Source organism: Cibotium barometz, chromosome 5 (genome assembly GCF_041138505.1).
Source record: "Cibotium barometz isolate CiBa-2024 chromosome 5, ASM4113850v1, whole genome shotgun sequence".
In the NCBI taxonomy this organism is placed as follows: Eukaryota; Viridiplantae; Streptophyta; class Polypodiopsida; order Cyatheales; family Cibotiaceae; genus Cibotium; species Cibotium barometz.
Window position 1 is genome coordinate 9433705 of NC_141050.1, and position 27160 is coordinate 9460864.

Consider the following 27160-nt stretch of genomic DNA (forward strand, 5'->3'; position numbering starts at 1 on the left):
ACGTGTCCCAATCTAAGAGATGGGTCCTTCCATAAACTTTATCTCTAAAAATATCCCAACTGGTAGACATTCTGTCATAGGCACTTTGCCAACTCTTGGTATTTGCTCAATTCCAGATGTAATGACGCGAACAGAATTTCCATCGGAGTCGGGCCAAAAATAGCAACTCTCCTAAATTTTAGGAGTGTGGTCCTTTGTATTCTAGGATAATCCCCCATTCCCAAAGCTTGTACTTTCCAAATATTTAAACATCCTGGAGTCCACCAGACCCCTTTCAGACTGGGTAATGTCCAGGCTGGTGACAGCTGTTGGTGCTATACAAGCCCCAAACACTGATGCTCATGATGTGAATGTATGGATAATATTTGGATTAATGCTTGAATGTTCTGCTTAAGGTTTATGGACACTTAATGATGCCATGCCACCTGTACACCTGATGGGTGTGCACGTGACATAATGCCACCATCAAGGGATGTCAATAGAGCATAGCAAAGTAGCAATGTAGCTAGGTGAAGATATGACTGCTGTGGCTAACTCATAGAAAACCATGGCCAGTCCAAGAGCAAAATATAGGTGTAGTAGTGTATGTACATGTCCACGCAAAAAGAAAAGATAGCAGTAGTATGTTCATGTCCATGGAAAGAAAACATAGTAGTATGTCTATGTCCAAGACCAAAATATCAAACATAATACTATGTCCATTCTTCATGCAAAAGAAAACATAGCTATGAGTGAATCTCATGATCAATCCTCGTGCGCATCATCATCAATAAAGTAGCTCCTCGTTTGTCATTCGCTGTCTCCACAGAAAGTCATATTGGGCATCACTCACTCACCATGTACAGAGCCATAGTCTGCATAGCAAGGCATAATACTTCGATTCCCAATAGCAAAGTCAAGGATTCCCTGAGTCCCACCAAGAAATAAGCCATGAAAAAAGCAAAACAAGCATACCAATCCGATGGAACATCAATGGTGATGAGTGTCTCCTCATCCTGAAGGTCATCATCGACATGCCTCCTGGATCTGCTTGCGTCTGTATGAAAGTTGAAGAGGAAGTTCATAAGACAATGAGGGCTATTCAAAGGACCAATGCTGGAAGTGACGTGAGCTGTCAAGGTATACCTAGAGGACCAGGGGTCAAATTGCAATAAGCTTATTGATCAAAAGGTTAGGGCTGGTCTGGTTGGTGTCCCTGCACCAAGTTTATTTGGAAGGATCAAAACACTAGTATATGGTATGGTTTTGTGGCAATAGTGTTGATCATGGCAGGGCTTTATCACATGCAGGTAGCTCCCAATGCATGGGAGGGGACAAGAGGAGAGTTGGCACTCCATATATAGCATCAGCAGTTTAATTCCCATAATTATGCTTTACAGAATGGTACCATGTCTCTTGTTTAGATTCTTGGGGGAGGTTACAACGTGACACACAATGAGGATCCTTTGCAGCTAGGCCATTGAAAGAGTGAAAGCACACCCAAAACTACCTGTCTCATCGTAGTTATAATTCTTGTAGAGGCTGGCAAAGCTGCCTTTCAGTGTTTAACAAACGTTGGTTCAATGCTTGTCTTTACTTTTTCTTCTCTTTATATACTGTGGTGTTTTAAAATTTTCAGTGGTCTCCTGCAGGAAGCAGACCTAGTGCGGTTAGAAGAAAATGTGAAGCCGACATGGCCAGGTTTGGTTGAACCTATGGAAAGCATTGTGGATCGGTTGACTGTTGCATGGGGTGTGGTAAGCCACCTGAAATCAGTGAAGGACTCAAGTGAACTTCGTGCAGCAGTGGAGGCAGTTCAGGTGATTAGTTTTTTTCTTGAAACAAACTGGAGATTGATGTATTATTTCAGTTTTTTTGGAATATTCCTCCTCTCTGCCATGATGTCGGACTTCCTTCGTGCCTTTGTAATCAACATCATTTTCATTCTTTTGGATTCCTAAGGCCGAAAGTCAATCCTGTTTAGCTTCTCAAGCACGTAAACTACATGTGGAAAGAGTTCTAGCTGAAGCATCTATATATGCCAAGCCTAAGGGTGGGCTTTGAGGCAAGCAAGTACGCTCTGAGAGATGGGGGTAAACATTGAGGTGGTGCCAACTTTCGAACTCGATTTTCATCCCATTGTTGCCCTTGTCAAGGAGCTGCATCACCTAGAAGTTCAAATGGACCAAATATCCACACACAGCTTGGGTCCCATAGGTCATGTTAGCCATTAGAAGGGGATCACGTACTCCTCCTTGTTACTCATGTATGAGATTGATGATGATGATGATTGTGTGGGGTGGATGGGTGTGTGCGTGTGTGTGAGAGAGAGATAGAGAGAGATTACGTCTAACAAAAGACCACAATGGTGTATGAGACAGTGTAGTTCGTCAATATACATTCAGTATGCACAGTGGCATAGAACATGGGAACGATAAAACCAAAATTTAGTCATAAAATAAGACAATTTGCAAGGTTGGATATATTTCAATCTCTTGAACATATTTTAGTCATAAAATGTAAGACTATTGGGTTAATGCAAGCTGCCCAACCTGGTTAACTTGCTGCCCAACCTGCCTGCCACCTGTCCAGACCTGCACAAACACAGCTGTCTGGAGGCCCAAATCTGATCCTGCCCTGCCTGGTCTCCTCTGTCTAAACATGGCTGGGGCTCTGTTCATCTTGATTCGTCTGTGCAGGCTTTTCTATTAGGCGAGTCACACTCTTCACACTCTTCTCCATTGAAACTGTAGTGACTTCTGATAAGCTTGCAATAATAGGCGAGGCTTGTCTGTGAACCAATACGTACAGTGTGTTGTACTGGATAACCCTTCAACTCAAGAAGATATTGAAGTTCCTTCCTACAAGATCCTCTCTCGTATTGTAGAAGATAAATGAAATACGCATCTTTTAGGTCTCGATAACTCGAGCTTTAAAACAAATCATTGAGCTCCTTGATGATCTTGAAGAGGCCCTTCTTTTTGGAGCAAGTTTGGAAGTAACTTTCTTGAACCGCTCGAGCCTGTGTTTCTCAATCATTAGATAAGCCCAATCTCATTTCTTAAAGTGGCTGCCGGAGTGGTTCTTATTATCCTCGCAGATGTGCTTTGTCTGAGCCTTGTGTATCTCTTCTCTCCTTTGCATCAGCATGTGATCTAGATCATATACAATGGGATCTGCATCATAACAGAAGGCTTAAGTGCTTGGGTCACATTTAAGAGCTCGTGTGGAAGTCATTAAGGCACGTTCTTGTTCGAAATTTGGAGCTTCATGTGTGTGTATGTATGCTCTCTTATAGAGAGTTAAGTGTATGAGTGTGTGAATCACCTCTTAGAGTGGATAAGCATGCATTAAATAAGGTCAAATGGTTTGGTATTGGGAAAGGCCTTTATATACATGGGCTTGTACTTCATTTCAATATCAATCTAATCATTGAGTTGTGCAATCTTGAGCATTATCACATCTTACTCTCTCTCTAGCATTTTCTTATCTCTCTAACTCCTCTTGTTTATGCAAACACCATAGCATCATGTTTCAGTTTAAACCCCCATAGGTGTTTACCTAATCCTGCATAACCCTAACCCTAATCTGCTAATATGGTATCAGAGCTCTCATTAACTTTTGATTAAGGGGTTTCACATTTGAGGGCTTTTTGCATTAGGCAACATGCTCCAAGCTTAAAAGTGTAGCATCCACGGCCCTCCATCAGCATAGGAGCAGGAGAAAGAAGTAGAGAAGTAGCAAATCGAGCAACAACCCAGGATTACAGCATTAGCTACTACCCCCGGCCAACCCGTTACACACAGGCACAATCGGCCCTTTCTGAAGTAGAGTCACTGCAATTGGCTTCTCCATAAAGCTCTTTGTTGTCTGCCGACAGCTTGCCTGTCTTGAGCAAGGGCTTCAATAGCAACAGCACCCTTGCATGACTAGTGTTGCTCCACGTGTACTCCAGCACCACTGGCTACATCTTAGCCACCCTGGCCCGTCTCTCTAAACAGCTCCTTCATTTGCTGCTGACGACCAGCAGCTCAGCAACCAGCATAGCAGTAAAGAGCAAGCATCAACACAGCAATGCATCATCACAAAGCAGCGCGGCAGCCTCCAGCTCGGCGCATCAGAAAACAGAAACTCCAGCATCGCAAATGTAAAAGAGCTACCCAGCAGAGTCAAGTCCTAAACATCTACAGCAGCCCATCATTGGTGGCTGTCACACTGTCATGAGCTACTAGCGCTGCTCCTCCGGCTGATGTGCATACTTTCGTTGCGACCGTCGAGTTGTCATCCGTTCAACGACTACTGACGTTCCTACTGCCAGCCACAATCAGTCTCCGCCACGATAGTCTTATCTATAGATAAGATTGGATTAGGTTAAGGTTTCTCTATTTTGAGATTAATCAATAAAAATCAAAATTTAATAAAACCCTAAAAACCTCTTCACATGGGGAAGAGAGGGCAAGTACTTCCAGGCTTCATTCATTTTTTATGTGCTTCATCATGGGTCCGTGCGACACTGGCACGGGTGTCTACACCGACATGGGTTTCTACATCGACTTTCGAAATATTTTTTGTGCTCGCGCTCTAGCACACAGTGCCATGGAAACGACACCGCAAAAAGGGTAACATCACCGGCATCAAAGGGGGATTTAATCTCCCGTAATCATCTGTGTTATGTGTGTTGAGTCATGGGTCCTCTGCCCAAATAGTCCCTTGAAAATGAGATGTAATAATCAGTGTGTGTGTGTGTTAATCTTTCTTTGTGTGTGCTTTGAATCCCTTCATCTAAGCATTGTGTTGAGAACCATCATGGTTTTTAGGCTACTCTTGCTACCAAGGACCTCTTTGCCTAACATTCGAAAGGCAACCTCCATCCAGGATTTGTATCAATCCTATGGATATTAGATCTCTGATGTATCTAGATATGTATCACTGGTTAAAACATCTATGTATCCAGCATTGTAGCAGTCTCTAGGCATTTGAAGATCTGTTATAGGGGGTTTGTTGGAGACAACATATGTTCTCTTGCCTTTTATCATTGTATGAGTTACAAAGTCAAAGGGTAGTAGTATCTTCCTCAGGGTTTCATTTCACTCCCACCTTTGCTTCGAGGGGTGTTTGTTGGAAATTCGGAGCTTCGGAGTTAAGTGAATGTGTGTGTGTGTGTGTGTGCACACGTGAATCACCTCTTAGAGTGGATAAGCATGCATTAAATAAGGTTAAATGGTTTGGTATTGTGATTAAATAAGGTCAAATGGTTTGGTATTGTGAAAGGCCTTTATATACATGGGCTTGTACTTCATTTCAATATCAATCTAATCAATGAGTTGTGCAATCTTGAGCATCAGCACATCTTACTCTCTCTAGCATTTTTTTCTCTCTCAAACTCCTCTCTTGTTTATGCAAACACCATAGCATCATGGTTCGGTTTAAACCCCCATAGGTGTATACCTAATCCTGCATAACCCTAACCCTAGTCTACTAATAGTTTCAACCAAAATCAAACTTTGGAAATGTTTAAGAAACGCTTTCTACATCCAAAACACATATCCGGCCAACCCCTTCTCCACACAGTTCATCAATCATCACTATGAGTTAGTTCATAGCTTCTACTAGCATAGAGTCTTCGTCTTAGGAGTTCTGGATGTGCTAGTGAAGGTCCCTTCACAGGAGCAAACGGGCGTGGTGCTTTGCCATCTACCGAATTACTTCAGTAATACAATGTTCTTCTCTATCTCTGTTATTGTGCAATTTGATTTCTAAAAATTAGTGCTGTGAAAGATCCTACTTCTTGTGAGTGCTCTTCTTTTTTTTTTTTCCTTGGGGAAAAGATCCTTCTATTAGTTACTGAAAAACAGCCTCGAAGGGCTAAAATCAGCCACGAAGGGCTACATACAAACTTGCCTCATGTACAAGGTGGGATTCAAGTACTCTAAAGGAGGGGAAAGAGACGCTTCTCTTGCAGCTGGCCGCCACTCTCTGAGGAGAAGACTATCTCATATAGGGGGGGGGGGGGGGGGGGGGGGGGAAACAACCACACAGGTGGTTTGTAATGCCAAATGGAGTCACCACCTCTATCAGTGAGAAAAGGGCCTGGCCGCAAGATCCTCAAGAAAGCTTCTCGTCGCTTTTGCATGCGGTAAGATCCACCTTGCAACTTTCCTCGCTGACCGCGGAGGGTATGTATGATATTGAGCCAAGTGCTCTTGATAGATTCAGCTTGCGGAGTATGGGTACCCTCAATGGCTTCGCTGCATCTAGCTCGCTAGATGTGCCAAGCTGCAATGCTATTGCAATCTCCCATCTCTGGCAAGAGCTTGGTCGTCAGTGATCTACAGGTGGGGCTGGGATTGGTACAGTCGAAATGCAATGGTGAGAGACTTGAAGGGCTAGCCCTCCCCCTTCCTCCTTGTAAGCCTTGACCACCTCAGCCGCTGTGCCCAAGTGACAATGCCTCATGTAATAATCCAGGTCGAGGTCTTGTCCATAGTGAAGATGCGGACACTCCATTGCCAAACCTGCTGTGCCTTTGGGCAATCCCAAAGACAATGTTGCTGAGACTCATGGGGGTGGCCACACCTCGGGCAAGCAGCTAGCCAACATCCAACTGTCAACCAAGTGCCGACCGCCATACTCCTGTGTGCCAGTAGCCAAAGAAAGAGGGTGATCTTTCTAGGTCGAAAACTGTCCCAGAGCCTCTTCCAAAAATCTGAGAGGAAACGCTATGAGAAGTCCTGTGATTGCCAATGAGCTGATGTTGTCGGGGTGCGGCATCTGGATTTTGTGGCCTAGCCCGCAAAATCATGCCAAGTCCACTCTCTATAGATCCCACTGAAGGCACGTGAGAGGTCGGCACTCCCATATCCATAGTCGCTAGAATCTCTCCTTGGCCACCTTGGCCGATGGTGGGCCTATGTGCCACTCCTATGCATGAAACCCAATCACCCTCACCCTCTATAATGTGCAGCCACTGAAATCCTCTAAAGGAAGCTCGGATCTCTCTAATTTGCCATGGGATCCAATAGAAAAGGTGAGCAGACCAGTGTCCTCATCCGCTCCATGGACAGCCGCAAGAATATCATGCTTGGTAAACACGTCGAGCCATACTAGGGGATTCGGCTCTAGGCAATCTCAAAATGAAAGAGCACCATTCTCTTTAAGAGCACCTCAGCACCATAGGCTCTCTCTTGCAACAACTGGGTGCCTTAAAGGCCAACATTGACAAAGATGACAAAAAGGCGGTACCCTTCTCCAGCCTAGAGGAGCTTGAGAGGTTCAAAGAAGTGCTATCTACACTTTGGGTATGTGGGGAGATGCTGTGTGAAAACATGGTGGCTATTCTCATTGACGAGGATAGACAACTTCAAGAGCAAGCGGCTACCAACGTTGACTTCGAGAAGGATTTCTTCGCCAAACACAAGGGAAAGAACAAAGGGAAAGTTGTCGAGTGCAAGAAGCTAGGTTACACAGCCATTGCTTCAAAAGTATGGCAAAGGAACAAGCTAGGTCACATTGCTTCAAAAGAATGGCAAAGGAATCATGCCAACTTGGTGGCTGAAAATGCAGATGGAGATGGAGAGTTTGAAGATGCTCCAAAGAAGTCGAAAATCTCTACTTCAAGAGATGGGGGGCACATTATGTCGGGGGGCTGCTAAGATAACTACTCGTGACGGTTCTTTGACAAAACTGCATCTTCTTGTGGCCTGCCATTGCGCTTGGCAGAGCTACTCTGCTCTGGAAGCTTGACGGTGGTTCTGCCTCAGATTGACGGTTTGCCACTCTCTTGCATTGGGATCCTTAGAGGTAGGGCCCTTGTGCTCTGACGCTTGGGGGTTGGGATTCCCCCCTCCCCCCTTATGAGGAGCTCACATCTGCAGTTTGTTCACCTACTCAAGAAATACACCATATGTGGTCGGGGCCCTTCAGAGGGTATTTGGGACCCAATTGTGTGTATTTGTCTCTCTCTCTCTCTCTCTCTCTCTCTCTCTCTCTCTCTCTCTGTGCACTCTTATCTTCTCTACATTGTGCTATCCATCGCCAAGAACAAAGGGTTGAAAGAATTTATCAAAGTATGATCATTTTTTGTAAGCTTTCGCATGTTACAGTGGTATCAGAGCTTTGCCTTTTGGTGAAGAAATTCAGTCAAGAACAAAAAGGAAAGAAACATTTTTTTTTCGCCATGGTTGCTTTATAGATGTCGGAAGCACTCCCCATTCCTATGTGACTCATGTCCCTTGAAGGACGGTTGGTTTTCAACATCTTGAAGCAACTGGAAACATCTCCCACCCACATAGTGGATGGTTTATATGCGTCGAGGAAAAAATGGGATAGGGGGTCCTTCAGTGGGTAATTCGGGACCCCATACGGTGTACAGTTTCTATCTCTCTCTGTCTCAAATCTCTTAAAGTTTGAAGTTTTAAAGTGGATTGCTAAACTCATGAAACTTAAGATACGGAAGACGGTGTGAGCATTTGTGTGATAGGATCCTCAAATTACGAATACTTCCGTTGCATGTTACATTGGGGTATTGGATTCAGCTTGTCCACACACACCGTATCTTAGCGTGAGGGCATCCTTGGATTGTCAGATTGCGTTCCACCATGACCACCGACTTCAGTATCATGTCTACAGAGGAGAGTATCCATCAGCCGGAAGACGTCTTCCCCGAAGGAGACCTTGCTCTTCCGACTACAACAGACACCATAGCTCTACTTAGAGAGCTCAGAACCGGCTTCTCATGGAGCGCCTCCAACTCCTCCTCCGCCTCCGGCAATGCCTGACTACATCTCCCTCTTCTTTCAGATGGAACAACAAAGAAGAGAAGACGAGGCTAGACGGAGAAAAGAAAAAGCAGAAGCTGAAGCAAAAAAGTAGCAAGAAAAAGCAAAAGGTGAAGCAAGAAAGCAGCAAGAAAAAGCAGATAGATGGGACTATGAGGAAGCCCAATGCAGGTTCGAAGAAGATCGGTGTCAGGCTGAATTCGCCGCTCGGGAGCACCAACGAGAGCTCGATCGAGAACGCATGTTACTCGAGCACCAAAGGGAAAAGGAGGCCATGCATCTTAGATGCTAGCACCTCTCTTCAGTTTCCCTAGGCTCATGTGCCACCAGGTAGCAGCCCGCGACATCGACTACTGTCATTCGAAGTCAACCAAATTTTAGTAAGTCATGGTAAGTGTGATCATTTAACAGTTAATCAGTTTATTCATTAATTTACTGCTTATTTTTCATTAGCTAGGATCACAGATCCTCAAGATAGAGTCCACGTAGCGGTTCTCCACCTTACAGGTGAGGCAATCATTTGGTGGTAGCGTTAGTCTAGTCTTCATACAAACCAGACCACATGTGTCAACTTTTAGCTGGGATACATTTATTCATGATCTTAAGACTAGATTTCTCTCGTCCTAGTATATGACTAGCTAGCATTGGTCTAGTCTTCATACAGACCAAACCACAAGTGTCACAACTTTTAGTTGGGATACATTTGTTCATGACCTTAAGACCAGATTTCTCCCGCCCCAGTATATGACCGGCCTGACAGATGAGTTCTATGAACTCGAACAGAACGGGTCAGCAGCGCTTTAGTTTTTCAGAAAGGTTATCACTTTAGCACAACAGTTAGGGTTATCTGAGCACGCCAAGATGGATCAATTCATTCGTGGATTAGATCCCAACATCCGGTTCACAGTACGCAACTTTGAACCCAGTACATATGACCAGACTTTGACTCTTGCTGAAAATGAAGAACTGAAGATGAACGGAGTCAAGCCCAAGCAGTCATCATAGTCCAGTACCAAACCCCAGCAGCAGCAATCTGCTGTGCAGTCAGGGAAACGTAATGCATCTTCTAAAGATGCTAAGAAGGACGACAGTAATAGCTCTAGTGCAAGGGGTAAGAAGGATAAGATCCAAGCCTAAGAAAACCCTTGAGGAAAAGGCTAAAGCAGGCATCACTGGAGGCTATCCTTCTCCAGAGGAGCAAAGGAAATACCATTCAGAAAACAGATGTTTTTTCTGTCATATCATGGGGCATGGTAAGAAGGATTGCTACAAATGGCAAGCGGAGCAAGCCTCCAAAAAGCACCTTTTGCCACAGTTGGCACAACATCTCTAGCTCCTCCAGCCCCGTCTACTACCACAAATGTAGTTCAGCTTTTACCTTCTATGCATCCTATGCCATCCATGGTATTTGATGCTAATCAGGAGGGTGAGAGCGATGCTGCACAGAAAAGGCTCATCCGAGCTTATGGCACTGCCAAGGGCCGACAGTTGCCATCTCTCCTTAGTTGGCTCACCATTAAGAATAAGTTTCCTATGCCAAGGATTGAGTACATTTTGGAGCGTTTAGACGGTGCAAAATTTTTCACTAAGATCGACCTCAAGAGTGGTTACCATCAGGTCCGCATTTTCGAAGCTGACATCCCAAAAACAGCTTTCCGGACAGAGCGTGGTCACTACGAGTTCGTAGTCATGCCTTTTGGGCTTACAAATGCACCACCAACCTTCAATAAAATGATGTCCAGGATTTTCGCAGTGCTCATTGGTAAGTGTGTCTTTATCTTTCTTGATGACATACTTGTCTTCTCAGCCACTGCGGAGCAGCATGAGAAAGATGTGGAGAAACTCTTGCAACTTTTGCGAGATAATGGGCTCTACATAAACGCCAAAAAGTCTATCTTCGGCGTTAAAGAGGTTCAATACTTGGGCTATATCATCGGTTCCAACGGGATTAGATTGGACCTCTCAAAGATTCAGGAGATCTTAGTTTGGGACATCCCTCAAACCGCCCAAGAGATCCGTTCTTTCGTAAGTCTTTGTCAAGCCTACATCACCCATGTTCACCAGGTTTCCAACCTTGCGGCACCTCTCACCGACTTGCTCAAGGGGGTGAAGACTCGTAAACAAAAAGTCTCAGTCACAGGCAAGGCGTTTGATGCATTCCATGCACTCTAGAAAGCTGCCTTAGAAGAACCTGTTTTGAAGTTAGCATCTTGTGAACCTTTTGAGGTCATCACCGATGCTAGCAATGTAGCCATAGGTGCAGTTCTGCAGTAGGACAATAGACCCGTGGCATACTACAGCAGAAATTTGGATGTCGTCGAAAAGAATCATTTGGTTTATGACAAAGAACTTTTGGGTGTGATCATAGTGCTCAAACATTGGAAACCTTTTGTCTATGGACAAGGTCTTTACGTCAAAACAGACCACCAAGCACTTAAGTGGCTTCAAACCATGCCAAGTTCCGAGTGGAGTGATCGGCAAGCCAGATGGAGTCGGCTCTTCGAACAATTTGGCGGAATGATCGAGTACATTCCTAGTAAGCATAACCCAGTTGCAGATCCTCCTAGTCGAAAGGCTAGCATCCAAGCCGTGCAGGAGTCTATTGTCAGAATATGTAGCGGAGATGAAGACAAGATCTGAAAACACCAAGAGCAAGTGCACAGCATAAAAACGCAGAACTGAGAGAGAGAGAGAGAGAGAGAGAGAGAGAGAGAGAGAGAGAGAGAGAGAGAGAGAGAGAGAGAGAGATGAGATGAGGAGAGATGAGATGAGATATTAACGTCTTCAAAAGGCCATAATGACCTATGAGACCAAAAAGTTACATCATGGTGGATCTAATACAATGTCTGGATAAAAAACCAGAAAATGGAAAAGAAAAATAAAGATGATACTATTGGCACCTAGAAAATGAAACTGGAACTGGAAGGTAAACAGAAACCCTTATAGGGTGTGAATATAGTGAGGGGGGGCTACGCTATGGAGGTGAGTGGAGTATCGTGAGGGGATACAATATCATGTGGGACAGGGGGGCTACACTATGGGGGTGCCTCCATCGTGTAGAGAGAGAGAGAGAGAGAGAGAGAGAGAGAGAGAGAGAGAGAGAGAGAGAGAACAGCCTCCCACACCAGGGAACACACCAGGGATGAAATGGGAAAAATATGGAAAGTGGGAAAAAATGAGAAAACACCTAAATCGGGCGGGCACACCCGCAACAAAGGCCCTGGTGTAAATATACAGACAGGAGATGACTGCTAACACCCCCTCTCAGGATGTGGAACCAACCCTAGTGAGCTGGAGTGCTACCAGAGCATAGCCTAAGGTAGATACTTTGTGAAGAGGTCCGTCGCATTGTCCTCCGTCGAACAATAAAGAAGCAAGATGTCACCAGCCAAGATCTTCTCACGAACAAAGTGATATTATATCTCTATGTGCTTGGTCCGGGCATGGAAGAGCGGGTTCCAAGCAATAGCAATACAGCTTTGGTTATCGCACTGGATGACTGTGGGCTCCTTCTGTGGAAACCCAATCTCGCCAAACAACCTCTGCAGCCACACAACCTCGCAAGCAGCACCACAAGCAGCTCGATACTCTACGCCCATGAAGCTGCTCTCCCTAGAAGCAGAAAGCAATGCACAACAGGCCACCTGCAAACAAAAGCTCAGACTGTGGCCGCCCACGACAGACTCCGTCAAATCTTAGCGATGCCCAGGGTGACACCCCACAGGCGTGGAGGTGGCTGGCCGCGTTGGAGCCACAGGCGAAGGAGGAAGCCCCTGGGGACGGAGTTAGTGTAGCCGGCTGGGGTGATGTTGTGCTAAGGCTACCAAAAGGTGCGCCTCAACGTTGGAGCCACATGTGAAGGAGGAAGCCCCTGGGGACGGAGTTAGTGTAGCCGGTTGGCGTAATGCAGCACTAAGGCTACCAAAAAATGGTGCGCCTGTACCTCTGTCGATGACAAGGCAATAGTTGGCTGCCTCTTACTGCTCCATGAAACCGCTCTTGAGCCGAGGGAAAAATTGTAGCCTAATGTGGATCTCCTCGTGTCTTGATCTCCTCCCCAATAGACGTTCCATCCTTGGAGTTTGACTCCATCCATCAATCCCCCTCCTGTGTAAAAGAGTCCAAGATCCTTCGTACCCTGCAGATATGGCAATATCCGCAATCTTGCATCCCGATGAGACTTCAACGGCGTCTGCATGAATGAGCTCAACAGTCCCATAGAAAAGCTCAAGTCCAATCTGGTGTTCAGCAACCAGATCAATGAAACAACCAGCTTCCGATACAGAGGGGCATCAACTGGCTCACAAGGATCATTCACTGTCAGCTTCGTGTTCGGGTCCATCGGCGACGTGATAGGCTTGCAGTTCTCCATCGCAAAGGCCTCAAGCAACTCATGAACATACCGTTGCTGAGAGACAAAGAACCTCCTCTAGGTTTGCCAGATCTCCAATCCCAAGAAGAAGTGGAGTAAGCCTAAGTCGGTCATCTCAAACTCCTTTGACAAGGAAGCCTTCGTCAGTGCAATGTGCTCCATATGATCGCCGGTGAGAATGAGGTCATCCACATAAAGGATGATTAACGTGACCATGCCGCGTTCTCGAAAGCGGAGTTGATAGTTATATAGTCTTGTGGGTTGACTACCATGAGTATATAACATGCACGTTCCTAAAAGGTGAATTTGGGCATGTTCTTGGATTCATCTAGGTATATATATATACTTAGTTTGGGAGATTATTTTCCCATTACGAAAACTTTGTTTGGTCTTTAAACCCACGAGTTTTCTTGACTATGGATTGATAGATGTGGTCGACGTTCTCATGCAATTGGAGGTTGTGAGAAGATAAGTCATAGCATACCTTATGGATTTTTCATATTGGAAGATAAGTACTCTTAGGAGATTTTAAAATCTCGTAGAGGCCTCTTCCCGTCTTTTTACTTTTTACTGTTCCAACGGAGGAGTAGGGGGTCTCGTTTAAAGGAGGGAGTATGTTACGGGCCTAATTGGCCGTAATGGCTAGCATGCGTTTTGAGGCTAGGTTTATACCTAAGGCGGCTCGTAAAAGGAATGCACATGAAATAAGTTACTTAATGGCTTGGGGGGTTAATGTGAAAGCCTATATTTAATTATAATTATTGGTAAGTGTGTGTGTGTGTGTGTTTTTTTTTTGCTTCATTATTAAGCCACAAGTCTATATAAGTGATTTTTAGCTCATAAATGCACATTCTTTGCATGGGGATCGGGACCCAAGCAAGGCCTAGTTCTTGAGCTCTAGCCACACACCTCGAAGGGTTGGGCTATGGTGATATGGGACACCGTGGCAAGGTCATGGTTTTGGTCTAGCCTCATAGGTCGGGGGTGCTCCAAGGGAGCTATGGTTGGGACTTGGGAGGTGAGCTACTGACACCGTCATCTGTGTTCTTTGCTATGTGATCGTCTTGTGAAAGATGCTTGGGAGATTAAGGGGCAGTTTCACGTGCCCACTCACTTCTAGGCCAGTTAGGGCAGAAGGGAGGCAGATAGGCTAGGAGGTAGGTTGGCCAGAAGGTGCAAGCAGATTAAGCAGGTTGGGTGGATAGGAGTGTGCTGGGTAGTACAGATTTGGGCCAGCCAGCCATGGGTACCCACATATATGAAAGGGTAACTTTTATTATAAAGTTAATTATATGACCACACATTGTCATCATGCAGCATCACAAGGATACTTTAGCGTAAGTAGCTAGTTTCGTAGAGTTTTTGTTTTTTCATGGTTCACTTTTCATCATGGATACATTGTGGTCTCATAGATCCTTGGGTTTTTTGAAGACGTTAGCGTTTCTTTCTTTTTTGCTGCTGTGTGCTAGCATGCATTGAAAACAACATTGAGCAGCAGATAGCCGGTGATTGGGGCAATTAGTTTTTCTATTCCCTTTCTCCCCCCCCTCCCTTCCCCCTTGGCATTAGGCTTTTTCTTCAACTTGGGTTACTTCTACATTGATCACCTTTTGGGGAAATCATTTTACAGGCAAACCTTTGTAAATATTCTTTCGACTTATACTACCTGAAGGCATGACAACTTGTGGTGGCAAAGTAGCCGCACTGCCAAGGAATGCCTGCGGGGACTTGAACTTGGGGCCTGAGTAGCAAGCCCTCATAATGGGATACGTGCCCATTGGCTAGAGTAGTTATAAGTTGTGACTATGAAATTGTGTTTGTGCAAGTCTTCCACTGTTTATCTATATCTCGAGTCTTAATACATTTATTACCCTAATAGTACAACATCGTCTGATAGAAATTGATCCTATTTTCTGAAGCAAAACTTATCCTTTGCCGAAAATGAGGTTCTTTGCGTGCAGCATGTGAGTTTAAGGGCTTGATAAAGTAATGGCTTGTTTGATTTTTACTTCTAATGCTTTGCTTGCTAAAAACTGTGCAGCCCGAGAAAGTTGCTTTTCAGTTGAAATTGGGTCAGAGCAGGCCTATTTACGAGGCTTTCAAAGCGATACGTGAAGGGTCTCTTTGGGAGACCTTAACTGAGGCACAACAACGCATAATAGAAGGTATCAAATTTTCTTAATAAGTATCTTGAGTTCAAGGTAGAGGTTTAAGTTATGTATTTTTTAAAAGAAATTTTGTGTGGTGTTCTGACTTAAGAAAGTATGCGTGACCTTTTTTCTTTTCATGGAAGGTGAACTGAAGGAGGCAAAGCTCAATGGTGTTGGGCTTGAAGGGGAAGCAAAGATTCGTTTCAATGAAATTCGTCAGGTTGTTGGCTTTATTCACTTTAATCCTTTTGTGTCCTGGTGCACATATATGTTGTATATTTTGCACTTATAGTACTAATTGTGTAGTGGGAGTGTCAAAGTTTTGGATTTATTTCTCAAGGGAGTCGTGAATCTATACTCTTAGTTGACTGGTTTCAAGGTCGAGGCTTGGATTACTTAGAAGGCTGATCTCCCTCTGGTTAGCGAAGACAATTAGGGTTGTTAGGACTGACTTATTTAGACATTCCCTCAATTGCCTTAATTATCTCAAGGGATAGAGATGGCTAGTGTATTAGGCATAGTGGTTAAGGACGTTAAGTATAGTATGCTAAAACTATCTGAGTTCTGAAAGTCCTGATGGGGGATAAGTATGGTATTCAGTTTTGTCACACGTATGTACACATGCATAGATGTCCATGGATGAACAAAGATGAAACATATTATTGCAAAGACCCAATATTTCTGTCCCATTGTGTTCATGATAGGAATTCAATTCTCCTCCTTACCACAGTGACATTTACCCCTCTCTTAATTAGCAGCCGCCAATCTGTAGTACTTCGTCTTCATGCATAGGAGCACAGCATATATCACTCCTTTGTTCACCTTTTTCTCGTTGGTGTGGATATATCCCATTGCACCTTGTCTTCTCCTTGTCTCACAGGCTCTAAGCCTCTTCCACCACAACACACTTACTGCGCAGTAAGCTCTCATGCCTTGGCCCATATCCTGCAGCAGCAAAGGTCTCAAGTCTTGTTTTCTCACATAGGTGCAGCAGGGAAAAGCTATTCATGTCTCATACATGGCTACAAGAAGGTCCTCTGCGTATATAGCTAGTAGCTCCTAGTGACAGTTACTGAGTATCATGAATGCACTCATTCCATACATCGGGCTGCTTGTTGAGTCCCTGGCATGTGGCTAATATGTTTCGACTTAAATGACACTTCACCTTGTTCTATGCGTTCAAGTTAGCTGCTTTAAATGGCTATTTTGGATTTTTTAGTGAGGTAGCCTCCATAAACTTAACAATGATGCATATACTTTTGTCAATGAGGCAATGCCAAATTTGTAGTGTTTTGGCCAAATACTACTCTCTGTGTTGATGAAATAAGCAAGCATGGGTGGTATGTTTTTGTGTGTGTGTGCATGCACGCGCGCACGCACCTGTGCACATAGTCATGCTAGTTGGGAAGTGTTCTCTTGTTTGTTTGTTTGTTTGTTTGTTTTTTTTTTTTTGGGTGTGTTTTGTGGGGAGGGGGGGCAGGGGAGGGTGAAGGTAATCACATGTCCAAATTAGGAGAAAGCATCCTACGTAATGTAGGATTGCAATACGATTCAAAAAACTCAAGCAGCTGAAATGAAGAATGTAAGCACTTGAGCAAAGCAAAACATTACTTGTATTAGACTCGATTGACAGTCTTTTTCCCTTGGTGCCACAGGAGCTTGAAAAGCTATCAACAAAGTTCAGTGAGAAGGTCTTGGATTCAACCAAAAAATTCCAAAAGCTGATAACAAACAAGGATGATATTGCAGGCCTACCTGCAACAGCCCTTGGTGTGGCTGCTCAAGCAGCAGCAGCAAAGGTGCTGCATGTTATTTTTTCTTACCATAACAATCTTATTGAGGGTTCCTTGTCAAAACTATGGGCCCATGGGCATCACGGTATGTTGAAACCTCTATCTTCTTGTAGGGTCATGAAGGTGCAAATGCAGAGGATGGTCCATGGCTCCTCACATTGGATATTCCCAGTTACATGCCAGTTATGCAGCATGTCCGTAACCGTGCTCTTAGGGAAGAGCTTTATCGTGCTTATTTGACCCGTGCCTCCATGGGGGAGCTGGACAACACTCCCACAATCAACAAAATTTTGGAGCTTCGCTTGGAAAAAGGAAAACTCTTGGGATTCAACAATCATGCAGAGGTATTTTCTTTCACAAGATTGTGGAAGTCAGATTTTCTCTGTTACCCTGAGTTTCTTATGGCTGGTTGGTTGTGTTGGCTCTCCTAGGTATATTTTAAAAACAGCTTTATGTTTGCAGGTCAGCATGGCCATGAAAATGGCAACTTTAGAGAAGGCGGAGAAGCTATTGGAAGATCTTCGGAGTACTTGCTGGGAGCCTGCACTAAAAGGTAATTATGATACTTGAAAATAGTATACTACTGTCTGAGAAACACACTTTTTGATTTCAAAAGAGCTTTTTTTTTTGGGTTGTAGAGTAGGAGGGGTTCCATAGAGTGCAATCAAATTGCTAGGACTGTGGTGATTCATATGATAAATTCCTGAATTTGATCAAATTTGGGTGTGTAGATCTAGAAGATTTGAAGGCCTTTGCAAAAGAGCAAGGTGCAGCGGAGGGAGAAAATATGTGCCTTTGGGATGTCAGTTTTTGGAGTGAACGCCTTAGAGAAGCAAAATATAACATCAATGAGGTTTCCTCAAAGTTTCACCCTCAATTTATTTGTTTGCTATCCATGTTCTTGCTTTGATTTGTATAAAGGCAATGTGACATATTTATAAGTACTCATACTCTATTTATGCACATGCACTTGCATGCACATGCATGCCCATGCACACGCACTGTAGTGGGCTTGTGTATCCTTGAGACATCAAGTTTTCACTAAATCAGCAAAACAATGCAAAAATGAACAATTGCAAGATTTTGTGCCCATGTATGAATGTTGTGGATCTGTCTTAATTACACTACACTAGGAGCCGAAGATGCCCCCCCTTACACCCCCTAGCACGGCCCCTACTATCTTTATCACCAAAATGGAAAAACTTTGCGGGTGTAGTGGGGAGTGTGTATCTCTGGGACACTAACCATTAAGTTAATTAAACACACTTAAGCATGTGAAATTAAACCACAAAATCACAAGACTAAAACAATTGCACTAGGGGTCAAAGTTGGGTCGACTCCCCCTTATGGTAAGCTATTACCAAAAGAGTCTCTTGTACAAGCTTGAAATGACCTGAGCTACTTCTGTCGGCTCATTTGCATTATCCGATTACAATTGAGAGATGGAAACATTCAAAGAGTAATGTGTCGGTGTATTGGATCATTTTGCCATGCAAATGATCACACAATCATGGACTTAACCCCCATTGGAATTTGGGTCTCACCGGGTAATCCTGTCCATCCTGTGAAAAGTCTTGAAAATTGAAACATAAATGGATACATGCTGAATTTACCTCTTTTCCATGCTTGTGTAGTGGTAGAGCAGCTTCTCACAGCTTTAAAAACAGTCTGGACAGCACTATTATGGAACCTTCAAATCAGCCCTAAAAAACAGGCCAACTAGCAGTAGAGCTCCTTTGGGCAGCAGTAGGGCAAGCATTCGGTGTGAGGCCAAAAATCAGGTTCAGCAGCTAGGTAATGAGGTAGAGAGCCAAGAGGTAGAATCAATGAGGTGAGTGTAGGTCATTCTAGTTGACATGTGATGGGCTGCTCACACTCACACATATGGCCACTGTTAGAACAGCCCACAATTTAGTTAAGAAGGGGCGCCTAACTTATAAGTTGTCTGCACGCTTTATTATTTGTCCTCGGGTTTTTAGTAGTGTGAACCTGCATTGTTCACATTAATTATAAAACAATTGAATTTTATAAATAGACCAAATTAATACTTCACACCTATAAAGCACATAAGATACACCTCAAACATGATTATGCACACATGCACCCACGGGTTCTAGGGATCCTTGGTCCCATGGTAATTCACATGCATTAAATCTTGGCTGCGTCCATGCCATAGTAACATAAAAACCCGTTTTGCCCTCTCGAAACGGCACGAAATGTTTCTGGCTCGAAATGTTTCAAAACAAAACGAAACCTGCCCATCGAAACGTTATTTCACCCAAATGTAAAGTGAGGTTAAAAAAAAAGGGCGGAAGTTTTTTTTTTTTGCAAATGCGGTTTTTGCGTAATCTTGTAATCCAGCTCCTCGGGTATGAAATCCTGCATGGGAGTCTGGCCAAATGACTTGTCCTTATTCATAAGACTTACATGCACAATTATGCATACGGGTGAATTCATCATGAGGCCAATTAGAATATAGCATTTTCAGTTACTATTGACCTAATGCTTACCACATGATTAGGCGACCTAATTTGGCTGTTAGGGGGCCGGAGGATTAAGAAAGCAGGCTTATTATGATGGTCAAAGTTTATAATGACTCGGAAGTGAGTTTTAAGTGATTAATCCCATGAGTAAAGCTTTTATAGGAAAAGCTATACAAGTGAGGGTTACGAGTGGAGTGGGTTATTGTATTAAAAATTTTATTGGAAAAAGCTATATTAAAGTGAGGGTTATGAGTGGAGTGGGTTATTGTAACAGTACCTATTATGATACAGGGTTATTCCAAGTGTGTAGATTTTTTCCTTATGAATCTAGATAGAGTAGATGTGATATAAGGTAGAGAGTGGTTCTATGCCAAGAATCAGGATGTCTATGTGAAAGGAAGGGTCACTGGAGGCCCGACTCGAACTTGCGTCTTGAGATGCTCATGAACAGTGTAACTTTTAGAGCATTTTACAAAAACTTAGCAATATATGAGGCAAAATTTTCACCCTCATCCTGGAACAGGTAATCCAGTTCTTTGCACATCCCCTTCTCAAAATTTACCAGCACGGACTGCCAGTCGAACATAGCCTTGAATTCACTCCAAGTGGCATATGCTGTTCTGGCAGGCTTCTTGGCCATCCGCCAATCAATTGCTATCTTTGAGGTGCATATACACATCGTAAATTCTTCGTCACAAAAAGGCAAGCTCAAACTGTCGAATGAAAGAAGAGCTTTATTGACATCAAGCTTACCATGAAAGTTCTCAAATTTGATGTCCTTGTCATTGGTCTTGAACTCTTTGAAATGCTTTTTATGCTGAATTTTCTTCTTCTTCCTTCTCTCATCCTTACAAGGAGGATATTAATGAAGAGTCATCTTCCCGTGCTCAAGGACATAACATCCCAATCTTCTTGATTTTGCATATCAATCCCTAGAGTTGTGCCGATGATGTGAAGATGCATGGCGAGAGGTGGCTGAAAATTCTTTGCAATGAACCATAGATTTTGACCTCTCTCTGCATCCACATGCCTGCCAACTAGTGGAAGATTCCTCACCACCAGTTCACCGGCTGCATTTTTGCATGGGTTGCCCTTGGGCAACAAAGGGTTGCCCAAGGGCAACAAATATGCAAAGGCAAACTCATCCATAGTAGCTCTTCTTTTTGTGGCAATAAGCTTCTATATGTCCGGGTTGAAATGCATAGCCTTCAGTTGTTCAGTTTCTTCAAAGAGGCATCAGACCTGTTGCTTCATAGTCTCCATCCCTAAGACGGGGGCCTCATGAGATGATGCATGATCTTACTCATGCACACAAGACAGCTCAAAGTTTTGGTCCTTACATGGCTTCGCACATCATTTCTTGGCATCCGATATGCCATGATGTGTCAACCAAGCAAATATCAAGATCTTCAGCGATGTGATGGTATCCTCACAAGGGTGGGAAACAGGAGCTTTAAAACCAAAGTTATTCACTTAATCAACAACACAATGCAATTCAAAAATGAACAAATGCAAGATTTTGTGCTTTTCTATGAATGTTGTGGATTTGTTTTCAGTACAACACACTAGGAGCTGAGATGGGCCGTCACTGTCTCCCCCCCTCCCCGTCTGGTCTCTTTATCACCAAAATAGAATATAACTACAAAGCTTTGTGGGTACTCGAGGACTTCTTCACCTGTTGTATCAATTTCAAGACAATGGAATACAAATATCAAATGGCTTCTGACAAATCCTCTAGCGGTCACGCTATCGCTAGACAAATGAACCGGTAGGTTCTCCAAACCTTTCTCCGCTATTTCTCTGAAGTTTCAATCTGTTTTCTATAGCTGGGTCAACTACCCGTTGAGTCTACAGATTCAGCAATAGTTAGTCGAGCACCTCCCAGACTGACTGCTTCGTAGCTGGTATGAGTGTTGGCAGCAGATGCAATGCTCTGGGATACTGGTACAGGTTGCCAAACAGCAGTACAGGGCACCGGGCAGCTGATACAGCAGTCGGTTTGGGTTGTACAGCAGCCATACATATTGGGTGCAGCAACAGCACACCCGTACAACAGCAGATACCCTTGTTTATAGCGGTTGGATGGGGCCAAATAGAGGTCGGCTATAGTTGCAATGCAGCCATACAATAGCAGTTCAGGTTCATACTGTACAAAAAGAATTAGGGTTCTGTGTATATGTTGCACAGGTCATGGGCCACTAGGTCCTGGTAAATTGGGGTCTATCTTCACCGTCATGCATGGCAACACCCCATGTGGCCATATTTACCACCCATTTGGCACTACTTGCCATCATTTGGTCCCTGGTCATTTTCTTGTCTTGCCCTTAATAACCTTGGTAATAGGTTAGCACACACAATAATAATAAAATAAGGGCTTGGTTTCATTCTCACCACCTTAAAACCCATAAAACATATATGAGCGCACAAATTGAACCATAATGCTAGTTTATGCGTGTCCTTGTGATTTTTAGGGGTCCCTGAAGTTCGTGGACATTTCACTGCATCAAATCCAGGCAGTGTCCATGTCCAAAAACATTTCACATGCACATGCTCATTTTCTATGCAACAGGCATGCACGAGATGAACTGTGTGAAACAAGTTATCAAGAAAATCCCCCATCTTTCAAAGCTTTCTATACTAAATTTTAATGTGGGAAATTCCTGGCAAATTCGTGGCCGGTGAGATTCACATGGTTGCAAATTCACAAGGGCATGGCATGCACGCATGCACATACTTGCAAACCCACGTGCGTATATACACTGGCATGGCATGCCTGCATGCACACACAAAGGTGTATAGTTGTTGATGATCATCTCCTCCTGAAAATAAATAAAAAAAATAAACATTAGTGTCATATTAAAATGCTTGATTTGTTCACAGTCAGTTTTTTTTTCTGGTTGTTGCCTCTTGCAGGAAGAATTGAGGCCATTTTTCTCATTACCAAAGGTTATTGATGGCTTGTTTGGGCTTGCCAAAACCTTATTTGGTGTTAACATTGAGGCTGCTGATGGTCTGGCTCCTGTAAGTTTGCTTATCATCCAGCTTTTATGATTACAGTATGCTGTAATTTGTAGATACTTACTAGTTGTGAGAACTTCCATTGTAAGTTCTGTCCACGAAGCAGTCGGTGATTGTATGGGGCATGAGTGCAGGTTTGGCATCCGGATGTTCGATTTTTCAAGGTCGAGGACTCAAGTGGGGAGACAATTGCTTATTTCTATCTAGATCCTTATTCCAGGCCCTCTGAGAAGAGAGGTGGTGCTTGGATGGATGAGGTTTTGGGCCGCAGCAGGTTATTGGCACCCAAAGGCAGCCATGCAAGGCTTCCTGTGGCACACATGGTCTGCAATCAAACTCCTCCTGTGGGGACTAAACCAAGCCTTATGACTTTTCATGAGGTAAAATGTGGTGAAGGATTGATACAGTACTTGCATTGTATTGGGGCTTCTTGATGGATTTTTCTTTTGATATTATCAGGTCGAAACAATCTTCCATGAGTTTGGACATGCTTTGCAACATATGCTTACCAGGCAAGATGAAGGCTTGGTTTCGGGTATTCGTGGTGTTGAATGGGATGCAGTGGAGCTTCCTTCCCAGTTTATGGAAAACTGGTGCTACCATAGGTATATGATCGTTATAATTCATAATTTTATATTTAATGTCCAAGGTAGGTTGTGTTTCTTTTCTCCAACAGATCCTTCAATTAGTAAAAGGAGAAACTTCTCCTGGGGAGCAGATTGTAATCCTCTGAAGAGGTAAATATGCTGGATAAAAAAAGCAGGAGGAACTCCCTCTATAGCTGGGCACTCTCGAAGGGAGACAACATCCACGGGGGAGGGGGGGAAGCAACAATGGGGGCTGTAAGGTCAGGGAAGATGACCATTGCCTTGAGTGAGAAAGGGACCCAGATTCCACATGCATGGGAAGGCTGCAGGCCACTGCTCAATAATCTTTGAGTAACCCTGGAGGCGATCGTAGCGTTTCCAGAGGGTTGTATGATGCCTGTGTAAGTGAAAGGATGGTCTTCGCCAAGGGGGTGATCATACCCTCTGTAGTCTCACTGCAGGGCACCTGCCATCTGTGTTGTGATGCTGCTGCTGCTGAGGAGCATCCACCTTTAATCCCTGGGCGTGACTTGTGTCCACGGGGCCACCAGCCACACCTGCCCGTAGGACCTGTTGGAGGGGGGAGATGCAATCCTCATTGGAAGGGTTATCTACGATTCTATGGTCCATAGACTGCTTCATTGGTTGAACTGGAAAGCCTGTGGGGGGAGGTCCTCTATAAGGCCAAGGATCAAGAGCGGAATGTGGGTGTAAGAACCAAGTGGATGTCTGGTGGGGAGATGAATTGGGGTGTTCTAGATCAAGGTCGCATTCTGTACCCTTACATAATTGTACGGTCCATACAATACGTTCCCCATAGATCCTTACGCTCCATAACACACACACATACACCCCCCCACCCCCCCTTCCCAAAAAAAAACGGGAAAAAACAAATAATTAATAAAATTTGCATTTCCCCAAATTCTCCTTATTTCCCCCAAGTCCACCCAATCTCCCAATTTCTTGCAAGTCCCTCCAAGTTTTTCCTGGATCTCTCAATTTTCCCCAATTTCCCCCAACTTTCTCCCAATTCCACCTACCCCTTGCGGACTCCCTGCAATTTCCCCATGTCCCTCCAACTTCCTCTGATTCCTCCCAATTCCCCATTTTCCCCCAAGCCCCCCTAATTTTCCCCCAACTTTTCCAATTTGTCCCAAATTCCCCCAAATTTCCCCAATATCCTCAAGTCCCTCCGGCCTTCCCTAATTCCTCACAATTTTCCCCATTTTCCCCAAGCTCTCCACCCCCATCCCAAAAAAAAAAGTTGTGTTCTTTTCCCAATTTATGTTTTATATACTTCATTTTATCATTAAAAAGCAAAAAAGTGAACAAAAAAAAGTGAATGTACTTAATTGCACTTAATCCGAATTTGTACTCATTTTGGACACTTACTAAAGTACGAGACCGCCTTGTTTCATATCAAAAAGTTTGTTGCATGTTCTCTGCGTATGGGAAAGGGGGGAGAGAGGAGTGTGTGGGGACGAGGACTGCTAAACCGTGGCCTAAATGTAATGTTGTGCAAGTGTGACTGCACACTTATCGGACCCATGCTCGGGCATGTGGGAAGGCAGCTCAGGTGTCAAGCCCTTAAACAAGTCCCGGGAAAATGTGTCAAGTCATGCGAAAATCGTTAAGGTTAATGGTGACTAATGATGGTCAAAAATGGGGCCATGGTGTTGTGACCAACGACTTTGTGGTTGGATTGTCGAAGAGCCGGAGGCTCCAAAATGATTGTATCCTCACTGTTGTTGATTGGTTGAGTAAGCAGAGACCCACCTTATTCCTTGTAAGTCGAATGTGTGGTTGCTCAAGAGGTGTCCAAGCTTTTCATCAAAGAGGTGTTTCACTTACATAGAGAGGATCATCTCGGACAGGGATGCAAAGTTCAGTGGTGTTTTTTGTGAGAGTCTTGTTTCATGGTTTGGGATGAAGTTACAGTTTAATATCAACTGCACATCATTCCCTTCAGAGCCTCCATCAGTGTTTTCCTCTGCCTGCATTTTACTCATCACCCTGATAGCAGCATCAGCCCCAACAGCGCCGCTCCAGCCCCTTGCCTTGCTTTAGCACCTGCCTTGGCTGGTCTCCCTCCACAACGGCGACTCCATAATCTCCAGTGTCCTCCAACTCGGTCCGACACCAAGGTTTCCAAGGGCGCGTTTTTTTCCCCAGTTTATACATGCATTATAGTTGTCATGGCCTTGTGAAAATGGAACACCACAAGTATGGGCATGGTGGTTGCTGAGCAAAAATATTAAAATATTCGCATTTGGGGTGCCCGGACACATGAGAATGATGTGTGGACACTTCAGATGTGAAAGGGGACAAAAACATTAATGGTTTTAATGTTTTATTGAAGGTTGCCCCTAGGCCTTAGTGGCCCCTAGGGAACTTTAATTATTATTAAAGTTGGGGCCCTAGGATAAGTTTGGAGAGGGGGCAACTGCACTTTTGGGAGTGGCATGCCTCTCTCACTTCACTCTCTCTCTTGCTTTTGGGAGGTGTGTAACAAACGTGCATGTTGCAAGCGTGGAGAGCAGAAGGAAACAAGTCGACTGGTTTTGCTGCTGATTTTTGTGCAAAACAGGCCGTACAGAGCTGTACGACTATAGGTACAACTGTACGACTGTAGGTACAGGTGGCGCTGACAGGGATCCGTACTGTTGCAGAGAGGTACTGGCGGCGACTGTTGCAGGCGGCTGCAGCTGCAGTTTTCAGGCAGTGCAGGTTGGTACGACTGCAAGTACAGTCCTGTACGACTGCTGGTACAGTGTACGGACAGGTCTAGAGCAGGCGGCGCTGGACAGTACGAGTGCAGGCTGTGTTGACAGGTGCAGTCAGCAGGCGGCTGTTGTTAGGTACTGATAGACACGTGTGGGAACTGTACGGACAGGTACAGTGCTGAATTTCTGAACTGTACAGACAGGTACAACACTTCTAGTTGCGGGTAGAGCTTTTCCAGAGCTTGGTTGGTGCGATAGTCAAGTGGTTGCAGGGGAAACAATACAGACAGTCGTCGTCAAGTGCAGACTGGTACGAACTGCTCCACGGGTGCAAAACCACGAGCTGATTTTGGTAAGCTATGAACTTGTTTATCTGTCTTTCTTTCCATTGGCTTATGTCTGCTGCAGATTTGTGCTATCTGGCCCCTTGTGAGAGGAGGGGTATGGCAGATTGAAAAGGGTGGAAACAGAGATTGGGACAGTGAATGTATGTTTGTGCTGAGTTGTGGAATCATGTTATGCAGTCCGGTATGCAAGGAAATATGTTTGGGGGCATGCAACCTGGAATGCAAGCAAATATGTATGGTGGTATGCAGCCAGGTATGCATAATGGTATGTTTGGAAACATGGTTGGAATGTATGGCATGCCAGGTGTGGGAATGGGCAATGTTGACCCTATGATGGGCATGAATGTTGGGGGCAGCAATCTTGCGAAGCCACTTCCATATCATAATCTAACGCCTATGGGAAAGGCGAAGGATTATAAGAAAGGGGGAGCTGCTGTGGAATTTGATACATTCAGTGGAGCCAAAGATAAATTAAAAGCACTTACCTTTTTACAGCAGTTTGATGCTGCTTTTTCTGGTGGGAATTACACAGAGTTCTCTAAGGTGAGGAAAGCTGTCACTTTTCTCAAAGGCAATGCTTTGCAGTGGTGGTCTACTCTTCTTTTGCAGGGCATAGCACCCACTACTTGGGTACAATTTAAACAGGTCTTCTCTTCCGTATGGCTCACATCTACATTTGAGGTGGATGTTATGACTGCATGGCACAAGTTGGATGCTTCAAAATGTGAAAATTTGGAAGATTATAATAAGAAGTTTTGGGAAGCTTTACTCCCAGTGACTTCTTACCGTGCAGTGCCTTTGTCTGAGCAGGTAGAGAAGTATTGTTGTGGACTGCCCAAAGAGGTGCGTGATTATTGTATCAAGACTCGAGTAACGAACATGTCACAGATGATAGAGAATGCTATGACAGCTAATGCGTTACTCACTGGAG

At 44.3% G+C, this 27160-nt stretch overlaps 1 protein-coding gene across 1 annotated transcript in view; it reads left to right on the forward strand.

Annotated features, from left to right (window-relative positions):
* LOC147638031 (putative cytosolic oligopeptidase A) overlaps positions 1–27160 on the forward strand; it is a 64241-nt gene that overhangs the window by 19987 nt on the left and 17094 nt on the right. Inside the window, exons 2-11 of the mRNA XM_086797680.1 lie at positions 1632–1799; positions 15170–15293; positions 15422–15498; positions 16934–17077; positions 17185–17415; positions 17534–17624; positions 17803–17924; positions 22468–22575; positions 22707–22952; positions 23032–23177. Of these exons, the coding sequence (XP_086653806.1) occupies positions 1632–1799; positions 15170–15293; positions 15422–15498; positions 16934–17077; positions 17185–17415; positions 17534–17624; positions 17803–17924; positions 22468–22575; positions 22707–22952; positions 23032–23177 (1457 nt within the window). The remainder of the gene's footprint in view (positions 1–1631; positions 1800–15169; positions 15294–15421; positions 15499–16933; positions 17078–17184; positions 17416–17533; positions 17625–17802; positions 17925–22467; positions 22576–22706; positions 22953–23031; positions 23178–27160) is intronic.